This window comes from Arvicanthis niloticus, chromosome 10, assembly GCF_011762505.2.
Source record: "Arvicanthis niloticus isolate mArvNil1 chromosome 10, mArvNil1.pat.X, whole genome shotgun sequence".
Taxonomy (NCBI): domain Eukaryota; kingdom Metazoa; phylum Chordata; class Mammalia; order Rodentia; family Muridae; genus Arvicanthis; species Arvicanthis niloticus.
This window is the reverse complement of record NC_047667.1, coordinates 24,524,226-24,539,786: the sequence shown is the minus strand read 5'-3', so window position 1 is coordinate 24,539,786 and position 15,561 is coordinate 24,524,226. Positions and strand designations below refer to the sequence as shown.

General features: G+C 43.6%; 1 protein-coding gene across 3 annotated transcripts in view; it reads left to right on the top strand.

Annotated features, from left to right (window-relative positions):
* The first annotated feature begins 2,832 nt into the window (after nt 1–2,832).
* Ipo9 (importin 9) overlaps nt 2,833–15,561 on the top strand; it is a 50,744-nt gene continuing 38,015 nt past the window's right edge. The window contains exons 1-4 of one of the 3 annotated variants that reach the window (XM_034512820.2): nt 2,833–3,060; nt 13,983–14,044; nt 14,257–14,343; nt 14,894–15,095. In XM_034512820.2, the coding sequence (XP_034368711.1) occupies nt 2,898–3,060; nt 13,983–14,044; nt 14,257–14,343; nt 14,894–15,095 (514 nt within the window). In that variant the 5' untranslated portion in view covers nt 2,833–2,897. Of the gene's footprint in view, nt 3,061–7,261; nt 7,365–13,982; nt 14,045–14,256; nt 14,344–14,893; nt 15,096–15,561 lie in introns of those variants that run through there. The other 2 variants (XM_076941252.1, XM_076941253.1) reach the window with 2 other exon arrangements.

Genomic DNA, 15,561 nt, shown 5'->3' with positions numbered 1-15,561 from the left:
GGGTAGAGTGTCTATGTTGTGGCCATTTCTGGTGACTACCCTTGTTAGCCACACTAAGGTACTCTTACTCCCTTAGCCCTCCAGTCAGGATTTCCCTGAGGGGTAGTGGGAAGAATGTTGAGCTAGCTAGATGGCTCAGGGGGTGGTAAAGTACTTGCCACCCCTGACAACCTGAGTTCACTCTTACATAAAGGGGACTAAAGATAAACTCCACACTAAGTTGTCCTCTGACCTTTACAGGTATCCCAAGGCATAGCCCACACATGAGTGCACGGCACACGAATACACACACATACATACACACACACATACACATGCATACACACGCACACACATGCACACACACGCATACACATGCACACGCACACACACACGCACATATATACGCACATACATACACATGCACACACATGCACACACACATGCATACACACTCATACACACACACACTTAAAAAAGTATTGATTTCTTTGTCATGCACCCCAATCTCACTCATCTCCCCACCCTTTCATATCTTCCCTCCAGCCTTGCAAACTCCCCCCTCTCCCAAATAAAATAGAATAAAACAGAAAAACAAGAAAACCCAAACATCTAGTGGTGGAAACTGTAGTGTGTCATAGTGTGTCACACAGTATACACCCCTTTGTCCACACATCTTCACTTGCAAATTGCAGTGAGTCATTGGTCTGGTTCAGAGTCTCTAGCTTCTGCTACACTGTGACTACTGGATCCTCATGGGGACTCCTCTCAGATATCTTGTTGTTGCACTGTGGCAAGGAGATCCTGCAGCTTTGGATCTGGAGGACTGGCCCTTTCACATGCTCCAGCAGATCATAGATGGGGTAGATGTTCGGGTAGGCCAACTCAAAGCCCTGGATCTGGGCCTGGGAAGTAGCTGAGTTGGTCAGCCTGCCAGCTCTCCTTCACCTGCACCACCACCAGGGTAAGCTCTCCAGTACTGCCTCAGGTAGCTCCCACAATGCCACAGCCAACAAGAGGTGGGCTCAACTCTCCTCTCATGTCCTCAAGGAGGACTCACTGTGCCGTTGCTAACAGGGCCAGCTCTACGGTGCTGCCCAGGCAAGGTGCAGGGCTCACTCTCCTAAGTGCTACAGCTGGTGAGGGGCAGGGCCAGCTCTCCCACCTGCAGCAGGTAGAGAGGGGTGGGGGTGGGGGAAGAGCATCTCTTCTGTGCCCACTACAGAACAGCAGACAAGGTGCAGGGCCTTCCATGCTCATGCCCTCAGGGCTAGCTTACCTGCTCCCTTGCCATCAGGGTCAGCTCTACTATGCTGCCCAGGCAAGGGGCAGGGTCAGCTCAGCACAGTGTCTCAGGCAGCAGTCCAGACCAGAGACATCTGTATGGCCTTTGGTGGTAACACAGGCCTGGGACATCAATACAGACCTGACTGCCATAGGACCTCGAACCCAGACATGTAAAGCCCGGCAGCAGCTTGGGTCCAGATGTCCCCATGGCATCAAGTGTCAGTACAGCCATTCAGATTAATGAATGGCTGTACGCCCCTCAGATATCCACACAGTCTCTGGTGGCAGCCCAGACCACTGACATCTGCTTTGCCTTTGATGTTAATTCAGGTCACAAACATTGACACAGACCACAGCTGCAGCAGGACCAGGAACCCAGACATGGTCCTTGGGGGTAGCTGGAGCCAGGACCTCAGCATGGTCTCCTCATATCCCCCTATTCCTCACCACCTTCAAGTCCCCAGTTCCACCTTTCTCCTCAGCTTGGTTTTCTCCTCCATCTTTCCCATCTCTCCATCACACATTCATCTATCATGGCACCCACAGCAGGTGCTTGGGTGTCCCCCAACACTTCCTTAAAATTAAGTAATGTTATTTATTTGAGGGATTCATTCTTAGTAGTCACATAAAGAATCAGTCTAGAGCCATGTGTGGTGGCACATTTACCTGTAATCTCAGCAGTGGGGGGAGGTAAACACAGGAAGACCAAGATCAGGGAGTTCAAGACCAGTGTTAGCTACAGAGCAAGTTTGAGGTCAGTCAGGGCCATATGCGACCTTGTCTCAAAACAAAATAACGACAAATAGGTAGATAATATTTTTTAAAAAATCATTCTAGAGAAACGCTCCTTCACCTGTAGGTATTCTCCCCTGGACAGCCCTTTTTGATCTTGTGTTCATGTAAGCTAAAAAGCTAGAAAACTGGATTTTTTTCTAAAGTGGTCCACTCCCCATCGCCAATTTCACTTCAGTTTTTCTGCATGTCCCCTTTTCCCTGTCCTCTCCCTCAGCATCTTAGGATCTCTAAAGCTAAACGGACCCAATTGAATCCCTGCTGTTTTTAGTTGAGAGGAGGGGTGTTAGTTTAAAGAAGATGCTATTCTGACCCCTTTCCTTAAAGCCCGACCTCTGTCCTAAGATGTCTTAAATCTGAGCCTAGAATCATGCAGGTGGAGAGGGATGATGGGGGTGGGAGGTAGGGGAAGGGCATCTCTTCCGTGCCCACTACAATCTACAGCAGATAAGGTGCAGGGCCTTCTATGCTCACGCCCTCACAGCTAGCTTACCCGCTCCCTTGCCATCAGAGTCAGCTCTATTGAGCTTCCCAGTTGGAATAAAGGTTACACGCCTTTATTCCAGGCGCGTTTCTAACAGCGCGTGCGACTTCAGGACTACAAACCGTTATGGGAATTCTGTATGCATAATACGTCCAAAGCGTTCCTTGCCGGCAAAGCGCGGTTCGGTTCTGGCAGCAGAAGGCGCTGTCTCCGGAGGCTGTGATCTATCCCCGCCCCCCCGCCCGCTCCCGCGTACTTAGATGCGCAGGCGCGGCTTCGCGGATTGGCCGTACGCGGGAGCCGTCATTCGGTGGCGGGTCTCGGCCGCGGGGCTGGCGGGCTGAGGGGAGGAAAGATGGCGGCAGCGGCGGCAGCTGGTGCGGCTTCTGGGCTGCCGGGTCCAGTGGCACAGGGATTGAAGGAGGCTTTGGTGGATACCCTCACTGGGATCCTGTCCCCCGTGCAGGAGGTGCGGGCCGCTGCAGAGGAGCAGATTAAGGTGCTGGAGGTGACAGAGGGTGAGTGAGGCGGGACCATCACGAGGATGGCTCGGACCAGGGCCGGCCTCACAGTCCGCTGGCCGCAGGGATTTGGGGATCCTGAGCCAGCGGAGAGGTGGGCGTCAGGAGTGGATTAGGAAACGGGGGGATGTGGATGCCGCTGGTAGCTGTGAAAGTCCTAGAAGGGTGTCGCGTCTGAAAGGAAAGGGTCGAGGGAGGTGGAGCCTTAGCGGGGATGGGGTGGGAGAAGACTTGAAAAAATAGATAGTGGCTGGGTTCTGCAGAGGACAGAAATGGAGTTCGACGTGGTGCTGTCGGTGTCGCGCAATCTGGATGATAGTTGAGCCCAAGATGAGGTGGTCTTTTGCCGTTTTCTTCACCAGCTCGGTTGTAGTGGGATGAGGGAAGGGAGCTAGAGAAGAGCGAGAGGTAAGGCCCTTAAGAAGGCGGCCACCATCAAACAAGTTTCTGCATCAGAGTTTTAAATCTGGCTGGTTGTTCAGACACCTCATGTTTTTCTAGAAATCAACTCAATTCGATGCATACGACGCTTCACTTTCCCGACCATGCTTCCCGGTGGTTTTTTTTTTTTTTTTTTTTTTTTTTTCTTTTAAAGACTTATTGGCAATTATTAAATACTGTGCATTTCCATGTACAGGAACCGATCTTCCTTTGTTTTAGAGTCTTTGTTCTCATCCTCTCATTACGTTCTTTAAAGTGTTGGAGAAGAAACTATTAGTTTGACGTTTTCTTTTAATTTCCTGTTTAGTGGGCTTTCAGCAGGCCTATTTTTACAAAGAATAGAAAAAAGGGTAAATTTTCCTTGGTCTTTATGTAAGAAACATATCGGATTCGGAATTCCAGATCCTCGGAATCCCCAAGCTCAAGGGAATATTTTCACTGCTCCTTAAACTTAGGCGTCTTCAGAAATGTGGAAGATTGTTTCCGTATTTGACCAACCTCCCTCAAAGCCTTGAATTAATGCTCCTGCAGGACTTATTTTTATTGGAAAGAAATGGCTGTGGTGGGGGTGGGAGGACCTCCCTTGAATTTAGTTTTTATATTCTCTTATATGACCAACTATTGAAGGAAAGTTTCCTTCTGTTGGAACTATTGGGATTCAGGATCTAATAGGTTAGGGACTATTTTGAAAGGCCAGGCGTGGTTTTTATAACGTGCCAGACTCTGTTAAGAGAGGGAAGCATGAATGGGAGAAAGCTATTGGAAAGCAGGCATAACTTGACCTGAGGTTTCTAGGTCAAATTCCTTGAATTTACATTTCATGCCTCTGCCCCCCTCAGTATAAAAGAAAGCTGACAGGCAGAAACCTTAGAAAATTTAACTTGTTACTTGCATTTAGTTGCTGGTCTGATGCAAACCAACCCTTAGTTAAATCTCCCATGAATGATACCCAGTGTTCAAGCTAACCCCTAAATGTATGGCTGACACCTTGCTGTGAAAGGTGGGCTTATGTTTAAGTCTTTCTTCTTCAGCTCCAGCCAGATGCTATGGCCTCATCTAGGGCAAAACCAGTTATAAAGTTCTTGAGATGGTTTTGAAGTTCTTGCCGCCTACTCTTGGCGCATCCTTTGGAGTCTTGAATTCAGAAGTACAGAATTTCTATCTAGTCACTGATGAATAAATTGATAAAGTCAATTTATTCCTGTCCCCGTAACCTACTGATAACATGCTGAGTGGCATGCTGAGAGGGAGGGGGCAAGCTCTAACAGGAATGGCGGCCTAGTAGGGAGGCATATAACTCAAGTATAGAATGTGGTTACAGAGTTGGATCAAGCCTGGAGTTGAATATAGTATAGTAGACTCTTCAGTGGCTTTAAAATAGTCTTGTCTTCTTCTGTACCTGTTTTCAGTTAGAAGAGAGTGGTTCATTCCTTAAGAGTCTTTTCTGGGAGTGGTCTTTAACAGTAATCTCTTCCCATTGGGTCCTGAGCATCTCCAATTTTACATATTGGCTAACGCTCTGAGATACTTTCTGAAGGTAAGCTAACAGCTTCTTTAGCTGTGGCCGGCCCTTAAATGAAATGACAGCACCTGGTCTCCTAGGAGAGCTCACGAGCTTCTTAGCCTTGGCTTGTCAGGAAATTGCTCCTGTGATGAGAAGCTCCGGTGGGCCAAAATAAGGAGCCTTTCTTACAAATAAGTGAGTAAATGATTCGCGCCCTTGGCATTTCTTTTTTGGTACTAGGTTTATTCCAGAAGGATGAGCCTTGCTTTCTGGTCATTTAAAACATCTTCTTTAAAACCTGAAGTTAATAAGAGTTGGTGTCTTATTTTTGTGTTTTGATAATTTTCTTTTCTGTGTCAATAGAGCACAAGGTCAAGTGACTTATCAAATCTAGTTCGTCTGGCCTCTCAAAAGGCCACACTGGGAGCCATTTGCTATTACCTCACATAGACATAGGACACTGGACCCACATGGATTATGTTTTCTAAAGACAGGTTTGGCCCTGGCTATCCTTGAACTCTGTAGACTAGGCTGGCCTTGAACTCAGATATCTACCTGCCTCTGCCTCCTGAATCTAGGACTAAAGGCGTGCGCCACCACTGCCAGTTGTGTGACTTGTTATTTTTGCCAGAAAGGTGTGTGCCTTTCTTGCTGCCAGCTGATGAGCTCTGCTCTCCAGCATCCCTTGCAAGGATCTCTAACTCACAGGGGAAAGGCACATCAATTGTCACCTCGTACAGGGAAGGGCAAGAAAGGCTGAAGTTCTGGCCAAATTTTATCAGAAATAGAATTTTCCCTCTAATGTTGAGGGTTGAATTTAGGGCCTTGTGTATGCTAGGCAAGTGTTCTGCTGCCTAGCTACATCCCAGTCTTACAGATACAGAGATTCAGATAGGCACTGCTCTTAAGAAATAGAGCAAAGGTTACATCCAGATCATTCTTTTTGTCTTCCAGCTGTATTTTCACTATCAGTTTTCACATTATTCAAAATGAACACATATTCATAGAAGCTAAAGAACTGTATGCGTCACAGATCCACCCAGTTCCTGCTGGATCGGCCTGATGTCCTGGATGGTTTCCTTGAACTCCTGCTCTTGCCCTTTTCACTAAACACTGGGATCTAGGGGAGCCTGCAAACTTTACATAGTTAGACCCTCGTTGTCACTCACAGAGGAGGAAATGCCACCAGTACACCACAGAGATGATGCCATTTACAACCTCACCAGGTGTTGCCACAGCCCTGAGCTGAGTGAGAAGGTCGGTACTGGAAAGTCTGGCGGTCCTGTGTCATGTGGTATTCAGCAGATAATTGTCCCTTTTCTTAAGAGGATTGTGAGTTAGAGTCGATTAGCAGAGTTTGTGAAAATTTAGTTCTACCCACATAGGGTTAAAGTAAAAGTTTTTTTAATTATCAGCATGTTGTTGTAATTCTTTCATTAGTACTGACAGGGATGTATCAAGCATTTACTAAGATGGCCTTTAGACAAGAGACGTCATAGATTACCAAAGGTTTCTTGACTCTGAATCTTAATGTTCCGTCAACAGCTATAACTACCACTACTACTTCTCCTTCTCCTTCCTCCTCCTCTTCTTTTTTAATTCAACTTATGGTAAGACTACTTTCAGACTGTCACCTCTTTGTTTCTGGCATATTAATGCGTTACTTCTTATATCTCATAATGGAATTCTTTCCTCTTTTACTCTCCCACTTTTCTTTAAGAAGAGCATCCTGAGTGTTGGAATGCATAACTTCCATGTCCAGTCCTATGTTCTCTAGCTAACACAGCTGAGATTTTTGTAAGAATAACTAGGTTTAGACCCAAGTCTTCTTTTCTCTTCTACTTACTTTTGTCTGTTAGAAATGAATACATATGCACCCCCACTCACACACACCATTTGCCCTTAACTAAGTTTTTTGTCTTTTTTCTGTTTCTTTTCTTTCTTTTTCCTTCTGTGCTTAGGGTTGAACCCAGGGCCTTATGCATTCTAGCCAGGCATGCATTCTACCACTGAGCTATAGTCCCAGCCCAGTCTTTTCTGCCTTGCTCCGCAGAGAATACATGATTTCTTTCCATCTCCCTTCATTGCATTGACCAGAGGATATGGATAATTCCCTGGCATGCAGATGCTGCTCAGTTGTGTATGATGATTTTTCCCATCTTAGATGCCTAGAGAGATGATCCTACTGGCTGGAAATGCTTTCTGGTTCTCATGGGCACTTTTCTGGCTTTCTTACAGTATAGCATAAGCACTGTCCACCTGCGAAGGGCACCCCGCAAGGATCCAGACGCACTCCTGGGCATGTGGCGGGCACTGAACCGAGCGGAAGGCGGCCACGCTCGGAAAAAGGCCAGTGGTAGAGTTGTTTTTTTCCCCCCCTTTAAGCTATGGTTTTGTGGTGGTTACCTATCCTCATGAGAGATAGGGGGCTCTCCAGAGTGCTGCTTAAAACTCTTTCCTACAGATGTTCTCTGCTCACGGTTCTCCCTAAGGTTGGCTATCAAGGCACTGGCAAATCTTAAGTCTTTCTTAGAGACCCTTAAGATCAGTAGTGTGCATTTCTTAACCTCTCCTTTATCCTCCCTGTCCTCTTTTACATTTTTCCTTCTAAGCCAAAGTTTACACAGATATTTGTTGCCAAATAGGGTAAGAGAAAGTAGGGCCAAGATCACCAGAAAGGGAGAACAAACACCCAAAAGACTAGAAAATGAGTCTAATATTGAAAATGAGACTTAAAAAATCAGAGAAGGCAAAGGGTTCCTGAAGTGGAGGCACCCGGCAGTCGGGTGAAAAAAAAAAATCTCCATTAACCAAACAAGGTTGTCCCTATTTCACCTTGGAAAAGGGAGCTAAGGGAAATATATTTCCTGACAAAATGGCTCGAGGAATTTCTATAGCAGTGTTCTTTGGTTCAGTGTCTTAGATTGAATCTTAGTTTAACCTGAATTAGTCTCCTTCAAGCAAAGCAAAAGTCCAGTGGATGTGTCTCGTGTTTTCTTTGCTTTCATTAAAATTTCGGGTTTTTTTTTTTTTTTTTTTTTTTTAACAGATATAGCTAGTTGTTTTGTTTTTGTTTTTTTCAAAAGTTACTGTATGGATTCTATCAGTACAAGTCTTCAAATGAGGTCCATACTGCCTTAGTTGGTTCTCTACCCTTGGACAGAAGTCAACTCTGTGAAGACACACCTGTGTTGAGCATGGTTGTGGCAAGCAGTGAACTCGGCAGCTGTTTGTTTGCTCTTTTGATGACACTCTCAACTTCAAACTGTCTTTCATTCTCTGCATTAGCCTTATAGCAGACCTCATTATCAATACCATACGTAACCCCTGACACTGGAAACAGTCCTTCATCAACTTTTGTGTAAGTTACAGTTTTTAGTATGATACTTTTCTCAGAGCTATGCAATTTAGGCAGAAATTTCCTTTCTTATATCCCACTATTGCCTTCTGCAAATTAGGTGTTTTGTTTTTGTTTTTTTTTTTGTTTTTTTTTTTTTTTTGTCTTTAAAATGTGAAGCTTAACAACTTAGAAACTCTGGGAACTTAGAGAAGAGAATGTCTTCTGTTTGTTCTGTTTTAAATCTTGCTTAATTAGCTAAGTTGGTCTGCAAGTCGTCTTTCCCAGGAGATTCTTAAACAGGCATTCATATGAGTTGAACTTTCAACCTTCTCTCTTAGGTGAAGGAAATAAACTTTTATAGGAAATTCATCTTAAAATCTGTGTAGGTGAAGGGAGACTCTTGGCTGACTTGCTCTTAGGCCCTCCATATAGATCTTAACCTTAAGTTAATCTCGGTTCTTGACTTCCTCTACTGTCTAGCTGGTGAGTGGAGTGTGAGGCGAGTCTTTGCTATGTTACCAGACACAGTTTCCTTAGGACAGTAGCACAGAAGCTCCCAGCGGTGTGATCCTTGCTAGAGGGCTGTTTCCTCCTGGCACAGACACCAAAAAACTCTTCATGGAAGCTTCTCTCTGAAAAGTAGTCTTACAATCTCCAGTCAATGACACAAGACCTCAGCTGTCCCAAACCTGTGTGCAGTGTTCCTGAGTACCTGTTGGGCCTTCTGCTAGGCGCCTGTGTGGACTGGTGGTGAGAGACAAGTCTGTGACTTCCTTAGTACCCGTTAACCACTCTAGAACCGTGAACGCCGGTGCTCTCATTGCAAAGGTGATCATTCAAATTCATTCAAGCTTTAGAGTTTAAACTCAAATTTCAAAACCTTCTCAAAAAGTCTTATTCCTCGGTGCCTTTTCATGCTCTATGATTGAATATTTTGCTTATTTTGGCCCCATTCTAGTTTGTCTCTATGGAAATGATCCAAAAATTAAGCTCTTGCCAGGAACTTTTAAAACCCACATAAATGTTATTTAAATAGCGCCTTAAAAGAAAGTTCTGTGTGTTCCAAGTTGCTTATGAATATGTTTGTAGGTCACTCTGGAGGAAGTTGCATGAGGCATACTAGAACCAATTCAAGGAGACCACAGACCAGGGAGAACAAGACCGTTTAGGTTCAAGGCAGGTGTGAGGTTAATGTCCGCTATCACACTAAGTGTCTGAATTGCAAGTGTGGGTGCCTTTACTAGAAGTATTCCTTCTCTTTCTTATGTGTTTGTTTGTTTATGGAGATGAGGCTTGTGCCATGGCAGGTATATGGAGATCAGAAGAGAACTTACTGGGGTTGGTTCTCTCCTAACCATGTGGGTTTCAGGGATCACATTCAGGCATCAGTTTTAATGCTAGTCCCTTAGCTGGCTGAGCTATCTTATTGGGCTACCTGTTCTTTTAACACCAGTGGATTTTACCTTGTTCCGGTGAGATGGCTCCCATTAAACTAAACCTAAACATTAGCATATAAGAGGTCTTAATACATCTGGGTTTAGTGGTACACACCTTCAATCCCAGCACTACAGGAAACAAAGGCAGGTGGATCTCTGAGTTGGAGGCCAGCCTAGTCTACAGAGTGAGAAATAGTGAGACCCTGTCTCAAAAACAGAACCAAACCAAGCCAAACCAAACAAGGGTCTTCTTAGATGGTAAATGACCTATGTGTGTTTGATAGAGCCCATTCTAAAAGCTGACTCATACATGGTTGGGTTTACACACCTGTTTGTTCTATTGCAAGAAGAAGGCTTTTTATATTTACCCAGAATCTGAACTAACCAAAATAATCTTATGAATCAGAGTGAATTTCAGTATCCATAGAGATGATTCTGAAGGTTTTAAATGTTTTTTTAAGCATTTAATACATGTATTAAAAGGAAACCCCATTTTATCATGGTTTTATAGACAATCTCATTCGTCATGAGTGACAGGATGGGAGCCATAGAAAAGAACCAAGAACTGCAACTTAGAGAGGCTGTAGGCTAGCTCAGCAGCAGAATACTTGCTGAGCAAGAAGTTCAAGCTTCCATCCCTCCTGTTGCAAGAAATAAATTAATTTAAAATGCCATTTAAAATAAAAGCATTGAGCCAGGTGTTGGTGATGCACACCTTTAATCCCAGCACGTAAGAGGCAGAGGCAGGTAGAGCTCTGTGAGTTCGAGGCTAGCCTGGTCTACAAAGCGAGTAAAGGACAGCCAGGAGCTTGTTACACAGAGAAATCCTGTCTTGAAAAACTAAAAAAAACCCAACCCCCTTCCCCCCACCAAAAAAACAAACAAACAAACAAACAAACAAACAAACAAACAAACAAAGATGTAATTTGGACTAAAACTAACAGGAACTGTAAGAATTTGCTACAGGATAATATGAGAGTCATTCCTCCAGATGATACTGTGGGTTTTCTCTGTGTGTCTTGGGGGATGTTTTACCTGCATGTATGTCTGTGCACTGTGTGCATGCAATGCCCTCAGAAGCCAGAAAAGGGCACTGGATCCCTAAGACTAGAGTTAAAGCAGATTGTGAGCTGCCATGTGGGTGCTGGGAATCAAAGCTGGGTCCTCTGGAAGAACACTAAGTCCTCTTAACTGCTGAGCCATCTCTCGAGTCTGCATTACATATGAACAAACTACAAAGATACCCTAATTAGCTCAAACAAAAAGACATCATGGATAAACTAGACAGGTTGATTCTAAGGGTTGTATAGAAAAACAGGGAGTGAAGAATAACTAATAACATTGAAAAGAAAAACTCCCAGAAGGGACAAGCTCCACGGACATTTAAACATTGCATAAAGTTTCTATAATTAACACTGTAACACAGACACATAACTACAAAGGCAGTTATAGGACAGAAAGTCTAAAAATCCTACACAAGTACCTATGGAAACCAAGTAAAACAAGAGCATCCCGGCTCTGCAAATCTGATATACTTAAAAAATCTGGTACAGTTTGTGTATATTGGCATGAATCTGCAAATAGAAGATTGCATCTGGCATGATGTGAGAGGTCAGAGTCAAAAGCAAGAACACTGATGGCTTGCTGCTCCACACTTGTAGTCATAGCTGGTAAGAAGCCTGAAGCAAGAGAATCTAGAGTTCAAGGCCACCGTGAACTACAGTTAAATACTGTCCAAAAGAAAAAGAAACAAATGATCTGGGCTTGGTGGCTTGTGATCCCAGCTCTTAAGAGGTCAAGGCAAGAGATTTGTGGCCAATTCGAAGCCAGCTTTGGCTATGGTAAGACTCTGTCTCACTAAAGGCAGTGTGTGAAAAGGAGAAGAAAAAAAGATAGTCTCTGTGTGACCTGGCTGTCCTGGAACTCCCTCTGTAGACCAGACTTGCCTCAGAGACCCACTTGCCTCTATCTCTGTGCTGGGGTTAAAGGAGTGAGCCACCACACCTGGCTAGATGAACTTTTTAAATGGGGCTGGGACAACTGCATAACCATTCGTACCATATAGGAAAACAAGCCCGGGTTACTTACGAGCCTAAATGTAAGAAAACAAAGCCCTAGAACTACTAGAAAAAACCCTTTAGCCCTACAGAATGATGGACAATAAAAATAAATAACAAAATCGTAGTTTTTGCAGTGTGAGAGGCTTGGGCTAACCATACGCCTTCGTTAAATCAGTTTCCATAGGATTGTTATAATAAACTACCGTTCTTTCTTTATGGATTTAAAGGATAAATAACTTACCTAAGGAGAGGCATGGTGGCTTCAAGATTTGAATTGAAACTTGTCTAAATCTAGAAACCTTGCTAGGTTGTTTGCTTTGTTTAGAGGGCGGGGGCTGTAGTGTGTGTAGATGTGTGATTTGAGTGCTTAAGGCTAGAGATAGCACAGTGGTTAAGAGCGCTTGCTGCCCTTCCAGAACCACATCTGAGTTTGGTTCCCAGCACCCGTGTTGGGAAACTCACAATTGCTTGTAACTCTAGCTTTGGGGATCTTATGATCCAATGTCTTCTTCTGACTCCCATTGGTACTTGAATATATGTGGCAACATACATTCATGCAGATTAATACACATGGAGATAAATCTAAGTAATAGCTTTAATACTGGCTGGTCATGGTGGCACACACCTTTAGTCCCAGCACTCTGGAGGCAGAGGTTAGCCTGATTTACTTAATGAGTTCCAGGCCAGCCAGAGCTATATGGTGAGACTTTGTCTAGAAAATGAATTAATAAAAAAGACTTAATTAAAGATTATCTAATGAATTAAGTATTGTACTCATTTAACCTGGCATATGTCAAATATTCCCATGTATAATCAATTTTTGATTTTGTTTTGTTAAGGCTGGTAGGGTTGTACATGCCTTTAATTCTGGCAGTCCAGGAAGCAGGCTAGGAGCTCTATAAGAGTTTTAGGCTAACCAGGGCTATGTAGTGAAACTCTTGTCGCCAAGACAAACATTAAGATATTTGTTTTTCATGCTGAATTTGAATTGTAAGGTAGTGTTCACATTTACAACCATCTCAGTGTTTGTGGCTGATGGCAACTATATTGGCTTGCACAATCCTAGATTGCGAGATATAAAATTATGTTCTTACATTTTTAAAGAATTATTTATTTATCTTATGTGTATGAGTGCACTGTAGCTGTCTTCAGACGCACCAGAAGAGGGCATTACATTACAGATGGTTATGAGCCACCATGTAGTTGCTGGGAATTGAACTCAAGACCTCTGGAAAAGCAGTCAGAGTTCATAACCGCTGAGCCATCTCTCCAGTCCTGACCTTACATTCTTGATAAAATGCTGATTACTTTGTAAATATAAATGGGTCTATTTTTGATAGTGAGAGTTTATAACATACTTTTTTTAAAAAATTTATTTATTTTGGTTTTTTGAGACAGGGTTTCTCTGTGTAGCCCTGGCTGTCCTGGAACTCACTCTGTAGACCAGGCTGGCCTCAAACTCAGAAATCCACCTGCCTCTGCCTCCCAAGTGCTGGGATTAAAGGCATGCGCCACTACTGCCTGGTATAACATACGTTCAATAAGCAGTTCAAGACTGTTAATCAGGTGTTTGACTTATACCTATGACCCCAGCACTTGGAAAGCTGGGGTGGGAAGATCCTGTTCAGAACTAACCTAGGCAAAATCCTGGTGTTTTGTTTTTTGTTTTTTGTTTTTTGTTTTTTGTTTTTTGTTTTTTCTTTTTTTTTTTTTTAAGATTTAATTATTTGAGCACACTGTAGCTGTCTTCAGACACACCAGAAGAGGGCATCAGATCTCATTACAGATTGTTGTGAGCCACCATGTGGTTGCTGGGAATTGAACTCAGGACCTCTGGAAGAGCAGTCAGTGTTCTTAACTCCTGAGCCAGCTCTCCAGCCCTTGTTTTGTTTTTCTAAAATTTATATTGCACATTGAAAACTGTTCTCTGCAACCCTTATTTTGTTTTGTTTTTTAGGGTAAGCCTGTTGAGCCAGGTTTTCTCAAATCTAATGCCACAGGTCCTGAAATTGCTGCACTGTAGGAGCAGTGGGTCAGCTTTCTTGAACTCTCTCCTTATGGCTTCAAGGTTAGAGCTCAGTGATTTGTTCTGGCTTCTGTGAGTATCCTTAGACTCACAGTAAATATTTCTCTTTCAGAATTTGGTGTTCACCTGGCAGAGCTGACTGTAGATCCTCAGGGGGCACTGGCAATCCGTCAGGTAAGTCCAGGGTGACCCAATTGATAAGTACTTTACCTTCACTTAGTAACTTAGAAACTTTCTTAGGGGAAGGAGAAGGAATAAGAACAATGTATAAAACATGATCTTTGTACAGACTTAGACGATTCAAATGTATCAACCCATAAATGTAGTTTTATATGTAAAAATAAGTCCTATCTCTTGTTGCACATGATGGCTTATTGTCTTCACAGCTGGCGTCAGTCATCTTGAAACAGTATGTGGAAACCCACTGGTGTGCCCAATCAGAGAAGTTCAGACCTCCGGAAACTACAGAAAGGGTAAAGGCTAACGGTTACGTGTGGTTAATCTACCTACAAAGATGTGAGAGATAGTCTTAAGACACTCAGCACTAATACAACACTTTTTCCTGACACCAGATAACAAGACTAGGAAGAAAGTAGATTGGTGGGTGGCATTATGAGTGCAGTGCTACAGGTGAGCATCAGGATGGACTGTGTTCAAATCCCGTTCTGCCCTTCTGCAGGCCATGAGAGCATTGGACATATTTAGCTGTGAACACCCAGTTACTTAAGTTTCCAAAATTAGAATTAAAATTACTAACTTCCAAGGGCTTAAGAATTAAATAAAATACTTCTTAGTACAATTGCTAAGCAACCACTCTGGGTACCCAAGAAAGGATGAGATACAAGGTCTAGTGGGTTAGAACCTTGTACAACTGTGGAAATGTTTTGTATGTATGATGTCCAATGAGAGCACCATTGTGGCTGGTGAACTTTTAAATGTGGCTACTGTGACTGAGATGAAGATCGTCCCAAAGCCTGCTGCCTACCCTCTGATTAACGACAAGTGCCCTTTCCTCCTCCTCAGGCAAAAATTGTTATCCGGGAGCTATTACCCAATGGGTTGAGAGAATCAATAAGCAAGGTGCGCTCTAGTGTGGCCTATGCTGTGTCCGCCATTGCCCACTGGGATTGGCCTGAAGCCTGGCCCCAACTCTTCAACCTGCTTATGGAGATGTTGGTGAGCGGAGACTTAAATGCCGTCCATGGAGCCATGCGTGTGTTGACAGGTACCAGAAGCCTTCCCTTGGTGTTGTACTTGGACCTTAAGTGAGAGGGGAACGATTAGAAGCTATGTGATAATATGGCCTAGACCAAGGATCTATAAATGTTTCTCGACTCTTACAAGTTTTTGTAAGTGTTTCTCTTCTCGTTTTTATCTCTATAGCCACCAGAAGTGCTATTGATTCTTTCCCGGGAATTGAGTTAGCATAGTACTATTTATATTTCCAAATCTTTATGGAGTGATACCGTAGGCTGAGGGTATGATTCAGTGGCAGAGCATGCACAAGTCCCTGAGTTCAAGCCCCCAAAACCACACACATACAAATACACAGGAATATACAGGAATGCCACAGCAAATAAATACTTAGATTTTTTGTTTGTATTCTGACTCCACCTTGGCACTTTGCTTTGTCTTTTTGAGCCTTAGTTTCTAAGATGCTATCTTAATTTCTGTTCTGTTGCTATGAAAAG